General features: G+C 41.7%; 2 protein-coding genes across 3 annotated transcripts; both read left to right on the forward strand.

The window, feature by feature from the left end:
• Positions 1-24: 24 nt before the first annotated feature.
• On the forward strand, positions 25-2,723 carry tmem127 (transmembrane protein 127). The gene is made up of 3 exons (XM_004544234.6): positions 25-792; positions 891-1,055; positions 1,149-2,723. The coding sequence occupies exons 1-3, from the start codon at positions 555-557 to the stop codon at positions 1,457-1,459; spliced, it is 714 nt and encodes a 237-aa protein (XP_004544291.1). The 5' UTR covers positions 25-554; the 3' UTR covers positions 1,460-2,723.
• A 1,165-nt stretch (positions 2,724-3,888) lies between these two features.
• On the forward strand, positions 3,889-8,514 carry gatd3l (glutamine amidotransferase class 1 domain containing 3, like). Of its 2 annotated transcripts, XM_004544235.5 has the most exons (7): positions 3,889-4,107; positions 4,190-4,242; positions 4,327-4,440; positions 4,531-4,662; positions 4,792-4,884; positions 8,005-8,170; positions 8,275-8,506. In XM_004544235.5, exons 1-7 carry the CDS (start codon positions 3,991-3,993, stop codon positions 8,407-8,409), a joined length of 810 nt encoding a protein of 269 aa, XP_004544292.1. In that variant the 5' UTR covers positions 3,889-3,990; the 3' UTR covers positions 8,410-8,506. The 2 variants fall into 2 exon arrangements, with proteins under 2 accessions (XP_004544292.1, XP_076746854.1); XM_076890739.1 differs by having other exon boundaries at positions 8,005-8,514.
• Positions 8,515-10,075: the final 1,561 nt, after the last annotated feature.

The raw sequence follows: 10,075 nt of genomic DNA on the forward strand, positions 1-10,075 counted from the left end.
AGTAGGTGGGAGTACTGACTTTCACAGCTATCGAGACCGCGAAGAAGAAGAATGGTATGAACAAGGAAGTCAAGTGTTTTCGAGGAAGCCAGCGGACGTTTCCTTTTGTTTTGTCTTTGTTTTTTGTGTACCAAATCGATCGTTAATTTATTAGTGTTGTTAGCTATATTACTTTATAGACGTATGACTGTCGTGTCGGTCGCTGTTAAAGTTATTTTTTGTAACAAAGAAAAACTTGACGAAATTTTACGTTTACGAGAAGTTAGCTTTTCAGGCTAACAACAGAGCTAGCAGGCCTGAACGCCATCTGTCCATTGTGTTGCCGTCAGTCAGACACCTGCACTGCTTTTGATTAAACAGCTAGTTTTATGGTCTATTTTAATTTGGAAACTGAGTGAACAAAGGAGCCGAGCCGCTGTCATCAGTCCAGAATTAGCTTTACCGGTTGTCGGTTTTGTGGCTTACTTGCTCGTTACTAGCGCAGTGCTGTCAGGTACACTGACAATAAAGGGAAAGCAACACTATACAACAGAGGACGAGGAAATCGGATTAGGATGTATGCCCCGCCGGGTTCTACTGTCCCTGGAGGCCGAAGGAGGAGAGGGGGCACCTCGTTGCCCAAGCAGCCGGAGCGGAGCCTTGTGTCGGCTCTTCCCGGAGCTCTGTCCATTACAGCGCTTTGTACAGCTCTGGCTGAGCCGGCTTGGCTCCGCGTCCACGGAGGAACCTGTCCGAGACAAGAGCTGGGGGTGTCAGATGTCCTGGGATACATCGACCCCAAGCTTCTGGATGGTGAGGCCCACACACAAGCTCCGTTAAAAACCCACAGTAGCAATTAATCCCAGAGCTCACGTGTAATGTTCTGTGATGTGGCCGTCTGTTCCCATCAGATTACTGCGTGAACCCGCAGACCATCTTGCTGCTGAGAGTAATCGCTGGCTTTTGTTTCCTGGGAATCCTCTGCAGTCTGACTGCTTTTCTCTTGGATGTGTTTGGTCCCAAGCACCCTGCCCTGAAAATAACCCGCAGATATGCTTTTGCACATATTCTCACAGGTAATAATCTTTTTTCCCCTCATGCTGTCTAGAAAAAGACAGACAATGTGTAAATTCAATGGTTTGTAACCGTTTCTTTCTGTCTCCCACCAGTGCTGCAGTGTGCCACAGTCATAGGTTTTTGCTACTGGGCCTCAGAGCTGATCTTGTCCCTACAGCAGCAGCACAAAAAGTACCACGGCTCTCTCATATACGTCACTTTTGCTATCAGCTTCTACCTGGTGGCGGGCGCGGGCGGAGCATCCATCCTCGCCACAGCTGCAAATCTCCTTCGTCACTACCCCACTGAGGAGGAAGAGCAGGCTTTAGAGCTGCTCTCGGAGATGGAGGACAGCAGTGAAACATTTCCTGCCGATTATGACATTGCCAATCAATTTCAACCGCCACCCGCATACACACCCTAATGCCACCAGACTCGCCTTGCTAACACCTTTCTCTCTCAGCACAGCTACTTAGCTTGATGGGCAAAGCCCCGCTCTTTATCAAATGGATATCTTTGCAAAAATACTGAGTGAACACAGCGTGTCAGTGCGCAGGTTCCTTGAATGACGGTGCTTGGGTGCATGAAAGCTTTCTTTAGTGGTGACAGAAATGTAGAAGCTAATTCTTACTTTCACCACTGGAATTGTTGGTGAATTGCATGTAAATGGCTTTTAGGGATTTGGTTCTTACATGTAAAGAAAACTAAACTTGCTGGAAGTGCTCAACACGGCTCATGACAATTAATTGATGGAACAACCAGAGCTGGATTGTTTTTGTAGGATTTAGTTGAATGAGCGCTGTCGGCAGTTGTTTTGCTTTTGACCGGATGTGAGTGGAGCTTTGTTTGCGTTATGGTTTTAGTTTGACGTGCTTGCCATTTGTGTGAATTTCATTTTACCGACACCTTACAGATGCAGAAATACACTGACGAGATTCTTTGAACATCTTTATTTTATATAAGATATCAAATTGGACCTCATTTATTGTCTGTGCTGTCTTTTTGTAGTTTTTGCTTTGTTCTTCTTTTCACTAGTTAAGTCTTCGTTGTTCCCTTCTGTACTTGACATAAGAAAACTGTCAGAAATTGTGAGCCAGGTCTTTGGTGTTTTAAAACGAATCATGGTGTGTGTGTGTGTGTGTGTGTGTGTGTGTGTGTGTGTGTGTGTGTGTGTGTGTGTGTGTGTGTGTGTGTGTGTGTGTGTGTGTGTCTTCGCGCCGCGTGTAAGAGAGAGTGAGTGAGTGTGTGTGGCAATTGAGAGAAAGTGAGAAACATGTTTGTATTATTTCACAGTAAGGGTGACATTTAGTTTAAAAAACACCTCACAGCATCAGAAGTTGTTCATTATATTTCTTGTGTTTGCTTTTGAAAAAAAAAAATAAATTTATTTGCACTTTGTGATTCCCACATGTGACCGTTTCAGTATGCATTTCCAGTGCATGAGTTCATTTGTGTGAAGACTTTAAACTTTGAGTCACAATCTCAACAAGAACATCTCCCACAGACAGAGGCTTGGACTTGTGACTGATGTTGTGATTCTTGTTGGTTGTGTATTGTTCTGTTGATTCCATAATTTTCTGCATTTGTCCCTCAAACTGTCACTATAACCCCCCTCCCTTCCTCAATTTGTAAATAATGATCATTTATACATTTAAAAAAGAAGTGATCATAATAAAGGAAACCTCATACTTTTGCCTCTTGCTCGTCATCTGTGAATTAACATTGTTTTAATGGGATTTCAGCAAATGCAGTGTGAAGGATCTGCATTGATCTAACAGTGTTGTGACTTTAACGTTCACGTCTGCCTGGGGTATTTCTGGTCTCGTAGTCTAGAGACTGTAGACACAACATGGCATTAAAGAGAGTAAGAGTCTTAAGGTCTAATGGACTTTAGAGGGCGTATGGTACGCCTTTTACTGTGAAGAGTTCAGAAGTATGAAGCAGTTTAAAAGCTTGATCCATCCGTTTTCTTAACCACTTATCCATTTGAGGGTCGCAGTGAGACTGGAGCCTAGCAGAGAGAGGCAGGGTACGTCTAAGACGTGTCGCAAGTCTGTTGTAGGGCTAACACAAAAAGACAGAAAGCCAATCACATTCACACAAATGAGTGATTCTGAATCACCATTCACCCTACCAAGAACAGAGAAACCCCATAGAAAAGCCCAATCCGACCGGGGGACTTGAACCCAGGATCTTTTTGCTGCAAAAAGAAAAAAAGTCTTACTGGCAAAGACTGCAAGGCTTTTCCTGGATGCACAATGTGATCAATAAACAGTCTTTAAATAATGAGCTAGTGTAGAATAACGTATGTCATGAGGTTAAATTACAGACTGTCAAGTTCTGTCACACTTCATAAATCAGATTACCTTAGATTACTTTGAACTAGCTAAACGCAAAAGATTTAAACAATCCCTGTAATTGAATTGGGACAAAGGAGTAACTATAGAAAGCAGGAAAAAAGGGCTCACTCAGGCATCACTTCGATTGTTGCCTTATATAAAAGACACTGTGACTGTTCTGCCAAAGTATATGTTAGCTACTCTAACATTTTTAGCGTCTGTTCTGCAAGTTCGCTCGTCTGCATCTGTCACCAAGAGTTAAACTATTAAAAGGTCAAGATACCGTTTGGGTTGAAGCACTACATGTTTACATTGCTCTTCAAAGCTGAAGTGTCACTCTGTGGCCAAATGACTTAATCAGATAAATAAACAAGGTATTAATAGGAAAGAGTGTTCATGAGGAGGAGAGTAAGTCAGTCAAGGCGAACAAGAGACGACTCTTCTCAGAAGACAGAGCTTACGTGGCAACGTCACTTAGCCCCACTCTACAGGTATATATACGGACAACCTCGTTGACATCAACACCACGACCATTAAAAGTCTCTACGTGGCTCGGTGGTAAAACTGTGAAGTCTTTTTTATTTTTCTTCTACAACAGTGAGATTGAAGCTAAATCATGCTGGCAACCAGGGCTTTGCTGTCAAAACAAACGCTGGCTGTTCTTTCTCGCCAGCCTGCCTGCTTTGTGCACCAGGGTGACTACGGCAACTGGGGAAATACTAACGTTGCAGTGGTAAGTGATGCAGATCAGTCTGGGAGAAAGGAGCAGATCCAGTGTGGGTGTAGTTGTGATTTGGTGAGTCCATGTGTTTCAGGTTTTCTCAGGATGTGGATGGTGGGACGGTACTGATGTCCATGAAGGGGTTTAGTGAGTATCACTCCTGCTGAGGTCAGGAAATGCACATGACTGAATTAACACAGGCAGATGGTAATGCACCCCTCTCGTCTTCAGCACCATGTACCACCTGAGCCGTAACGGCGCCCGCTTCCAGATGTTTGCTCCAAATCAACAGCAGATGCACGTGATTGACCACATGAGAAAGCAACCTGCCTCTGGAGAGAACCGGTGGGCCTCGAAGATGGGCGCAGTGGGCGTTTTGACTTTGTCTATGGTTACGTGGGTGCACTTTGTGATGAATTCTGTCCATCCCCGCAGGAACATGATGATGGAGGCAGCCCGCTTCAGTCACGGACAGGGAATGACACAAATGCAGGACCTGTCCAAGCTGGACGTCAACAGCTTCGATGCCGTCATCTTTCCAGGAGGCCATGGAATCACCAAGAATCTGTGAGGAGTGCTGACATGTGAAGAAATCACTCTGAGACCGGCTGGTGTAAAACAGAGTTAGGATTAGATACAACACAAGTTTGTATTACATTAAAAATGAACCACTAATTATTAGTTTTTACTCTTCAGATCATCTTTTATGAAGGACGGCAAAGACTGCAAGCTGCACGGCGACGTGGAAAGGGTGCTTAAGGATTTCCATCGTTCACGCAAGCCTATCGGGTGCGTATGATCCGAGCAATATTCACTACTGCAGTACTGATGGAGAATTTGATAAATCATGAGGCCACTTTAAAGACCGCCAGTGAGTTCTGGCACGCTTTAAATCAGATTATGTTAGATTACTTTAAACTATTTAAAGATTTAAACAATCCCCGTAATGGAATTGGGACAATGGAGAGGCTGTAAAAAGGAAAACAGTCAGGCAGTGAATGCTGAGCTGCTGACTGAGAGACTTCATATTTATAGTGTGATTCTGTTAGTAGTTACTAATATGATGTTATTAGGTAAAAATGATCACATCGCATCCTTAAAATTTGTTAGTCATTTCATTTCCTGCGAGTAAAGATTTGCACATGGAAATCTGACTTCTACTGTGGAACAGTGAAACTACTGAGAATAGTCAGTGTGTTAAAATAACAAACCCAGTCGAGAAGAAAAGCTGCATATAATTAAATAAGTGATTGAGAAGATTTACACATCGTGTGCTAAAAGTTTCCTTATTGGCTCTCACTGATCAGAGCAGACAGCAGGACAAGCAGAGTCCTAAGCTGACATCGAGGAACACGAGGGCAGGCAGACCACACAAATCCTACAGTTCAAAGCAGACAGGACAGTCTTGGTACTGACACTCCGGTGTTGTTCAAAAATAGTTTGTTTGTTTTTTTTTAAAAAAGGAAAAAGAAAGAAAAAAAAATCAGGATCACAATAATCTATGAAAATCTCCAGGTTCATGTAACCCCTCTTACTTTAGTGCTTTTTTTCACTTAATCCAATGCTAATTTTTTAAATTAGCATTGGATTAACTTCATCCTGATCCGGATTCAAACTGTATGAGACGACCAAATCCCGATTGCGCCTGTTCTAAATGGGACTACATACATTATGACAGTGCAGGGTGCTGGCTGTGGCTTCTGGGTATTCTGAACCCACGTTTTAAATCATAAGATCATAATGAGCCTCATTTATGGAGAGAACAGATTTTTAAAGCTGGCTTTCCTACATGAATGTGTACTTACACTTTTTTTGACTGCAGCACCTCAGATGATTGTGTCATTGCAGGCAGTCCTGATGTATGACAGGGCTGATTTTCTGGTTAGAGAAACCTTTTTTCCCACTTTACTGCAGTAAAACATCTATACATAGCCTAATGTTTACCTCATCTACATGATCTCTCCAACTGTTGGTTTATTTGATCAATTTTAAACTTTTATTACATTTTCTTCACAAAATCCCCCTAAATTCACTCTTCTGTTGGGATTAGGATAATCCAGATTTTTTTCTTTTTCTTTTTTGGATCAGTAACCCAATCGCACTAAAAAGTTTTGAACGAGGCTAGATTACGTAATGTAATCTGATTACAGAATGCCTTTTTGTCTTTTGAAAACATCCGTTCAGACTGCTTCTGACCGGTTTGGCCTTGGTGACTGCGTTGGCACAAGGGCACTGATGAGGTGATGAGCAGTGGCTGCGCAGACAGGGAACAGGGTGCAGAAGGCCTGGTCAAAGGTCAAAGGAGATGCGGGATTACAGGAATTAAAGAGTGGAGTTGGAGGCTGAGTAGGGTTAAAAAGTGCTCTTGACCGCAACCCAAAGAGGACTAATCCTTTCCTACTGCCATTAATGCGTACAGAGGAGTCGGAGCCATTACAGATTATTTAAAGACTAAAACAGCCATCATTTGTAGCCATTCTACCATCAAGAGCAAAGGCCTTCAAATGTTTTGCAAGCTGTGTAATTTGGGAGTGAGTATCACTGTCAAAGTGATGACATGTTTCTATTGCAGACGGGAGCCCTGCTGCCTCCATATAACACCCCCTCCATTGTTCTGTTTTGTCAGAGCTGTAATTGAGTCTTTAAATCTGAAAACGATCTGCCAACAAAACAAGCAAACCTATATTTAGAATCACGCCACCTTTCTTAGACCGAGAATTTAGTGCCTGGGGGGCATAATGAGTACTCTGCAATGCGCATCTCCATCCATGGCACAAACCCTCCAGCTGCAGCTTCATGCAGAAAAAAAAAAAACCTTAGCTTTTCAGTGCCACGATGTCTGACAGGCAGATCAAAAGGTGCAAAGAGGGGCGAGGAAATGTTCAATGTCTGTGAAGACTGCGGCTCGCAGGCAGCACTCTTAAAACTCAAATACCTGCGCAGTGCATTAGAAACTGCTCTCATTTCTCCTGAGAAATAACTGAACAGTGCTTCATGCATGTCTGTATTTAGCTTTGTTAACAGTATTTAAAAATGTGGGTAGAATAGAGAATGACGTATCCTGTCTGTTAGAGGTGGGTGGATCAATCGAAGTATCGATAGTATTGATACCAATGCTGGTATTGGAATCAGATTGAGTCTGGTAATAGGAACGATACTTTATTTCTGCCCTCTAAGTTTAGTATGTAGCCCAATGAATTGGATTGATGCATTATTAATGAAAACATATATTAAATTAAAGAAAGGTTTATAAAAAATCTACACAAAATAAAAAACTTTTGGTTGTCATGGTTATTTTATTTATAGCCTTTAGCACATTTAAACAACTGAAGCTGATCCGAAGACAGGCACATTTACATCCCAGCTCTGAAACAAACCCAGTTTCAAAATACATGAGTTTTTTTTGTCTTGACTAATAATTGTAGAAAGTAAAAATGACTGTGACTGTGTTTAGAATTTGCAAACTGATGATGTTTTATCTCATAAATCATGACACACTGCTCTCCCAAACATAAGCTGTCTTTATAAGTTCTCAGTATCAGTACTGCTGTCTGCAATGCTGGCCTTGTATTTTCCTGGCATCGGATGGATGTCAACATTTGTAGTATCACAAGGTACAGCTGCCTGTCATCGATTAAGAGTATGGGTATAAATTGCAGATTAAGTGATGGCAAACGTCCACTGAGCTTCTATTCCCTTTTTCCAAATTAAAACTTTGTTTTTGGGGGGATTTAATTTGCTGTTAAATGATCATATTAATCCTAATCTAGCCACCAGTTTTGTGGTGTCACACCAAATCAGTGCTGCTCTGGGAGAGACTTTCTTTTCTCAGGACTCAGTCCCACCTGTCTGGCTTACACCGGTAAGTCTCCGACCTCAGACAACTGTCCTCTCCTGCTCCTGTTTCAGACTCGCCAGCATGGCTCCTGTGCTGGCCTGCCGTGTGCTGCCGAGCATTGAGGTAACCATGGGTTACGAGCGAGACGACAACACCCGCTGGGGAAACTGGCCAAACACAAACATGGTGCAGCCTGTGAAGGGCATGGGTGCTCGCCACAACGTCCGTGAGCCATATATATCCTTTCCAAGGTTTCTGTTCAGTATTAATATCAGTGAAAAATATTCTCTTTGTCATTATCCTGAAATAACCTCTGATTTGACCTTAACCCTTTCCTTTACGAAGCCTATGTGGATGAGAAGAACAAAGTGGTTAGCACTCCATCCTTCATGTGGGAGACTGATTATCACTATCACTATATATTTGATGGTATTGGAAATATGGTCAAGCATGTCATGCGCATGTCAACCAAGTGAGGTGACATCTGGAGAAGAAATAGTGCTACTGCAAAATATACACCTGTGTACTGTGATGAATTCTTACCTGAAACAATAAAAAAAATAGTTTAGTAAAACGGCAAATGCTGTGTGTTGTGTAATCTTGTTTGGTCAATATGAGAGCTAAGGATGGGGTTAAAGACAGCGACTGAGAAATCCACTGCGCTTCCTCAAAATAACAAGTCAGAGTTTTAATAGCAAGTGTCCTCTTTTGGTACATTTGTGCTCTTAACTGCTGATTTGGGAGCATGAGAAAGCACCATCACAGCTACTTCCACCAACTTAACAGATAAACATCACATGGAGAAAATATTTAATGTTTTTAATCCCAAAAAGTGTAGACAAAGTCTAATATTGCACAAATACCCCGACATTTTAAGTCCTTAAATCAAACTGTGATTCAGCTTTCTGCAGAACACTGCCTGCACTCACAATAGTTAGTCATGTAAAGAAAAGTAATCTTGGGAAAAACTGGGAACAAAGGTAAGTGGCAGTTAGTGTCTGTCAATCAAAGCACTTAGTTAACTGATCAGCAAGTGTGAGCTTCTCTGTAAATGCAGACATTTTGTCAGTTTGCTGGTTTGGAGTATTCGGGTGTGTGTTAAAATAATCCCACAGTGTTCCCAGGAGTGACATCCCAGCAAATTCACCCCAAGGTCAGACCACGCAATGCTGAGAAAAACTGGGAAAAACCCAACAGCTACATCAGACTCTAGAGACCTCAGTTAGCTGATCTTAGTCAGTCGTTAATGTTAAAGGTTATAACAGTATAATTAGAAAAAAACTGAACAAGTAGTGGAGATGCCTGGCCATGTTTGTTAAAGAAAAAAACAGACATCAGCACAAACACCTCACACCGTCTGTCAGGCACGGTGGGGAAGCGATAATGATTTGGCCACAGGACCTGGGCACTTTCTGTAAGACCTCCACAAAGTCATGCAGAAAACAATTACTTCATGCCATCGCTGCTTAAGATGGTTCTGCAAGCTGCAAGTAAGTAGAATCTAACAGAGCCTCTGAAATACTTTTAATATGAAAGATAAAGCTGACTTGGCTTTGTGTCATTTTCAAAGCAATGGCAGCCTCATACCTACAGGTTTGCTATAAACAAGCTTTGGTAACACTTTATAACATGGCCCATGACTAAAGGTGTAATTCCTCCGCATTTAAACAGAATATGAATTTATTTTACTTGTGTACTTATTTTACTAGTGTACTTATAATATAGATGAGGAAATATAGTTTTTCTGCAAAATTGCCAAAAACTTGTACACAGTACTTAAAATGACTTACAATACAACTTGTGCCTCTTTTCCTGTCAAATATCCAAAATTTTAGATACACCTTTTAGATCACTTGTGCACTATTTAAATTCACTTACAATATAATCATTTTCTCTTTGCTGAAGGTGTTTTCCGTTATTGTAGTCTGTTTTTTACAACAACTTCCTGCTGATCTACAACTCTGCACATATTCAAAAACAGACTCCAAACCTTTTTATTAACCCGGGTTTACACTGAATAGGTCCTGTTGATTTGTTTTGTTTTTGCTGTTTTCACTGTCTTTAAGGCATTGTAAACCTACACAGGGTTTTAATGCTGTTGTCTTATTAAGCACATTGATTTTACACATGTAATGTGCTATA

This window comes from Maylandia zebra, linkage group LG12 (assembly GCF_041146795.1).
Source record: "Maylandia zebra isolate NMK-2024a linkage group LG12, Mzebra_GT3a, whole genome shotgun sequence".
Lineage (NCBI taxonomy): Eukaryota > Metazoa > Chordata > Actinopteri > Cichliformes > Cichlidae > Maylandia > Maylandia zebra.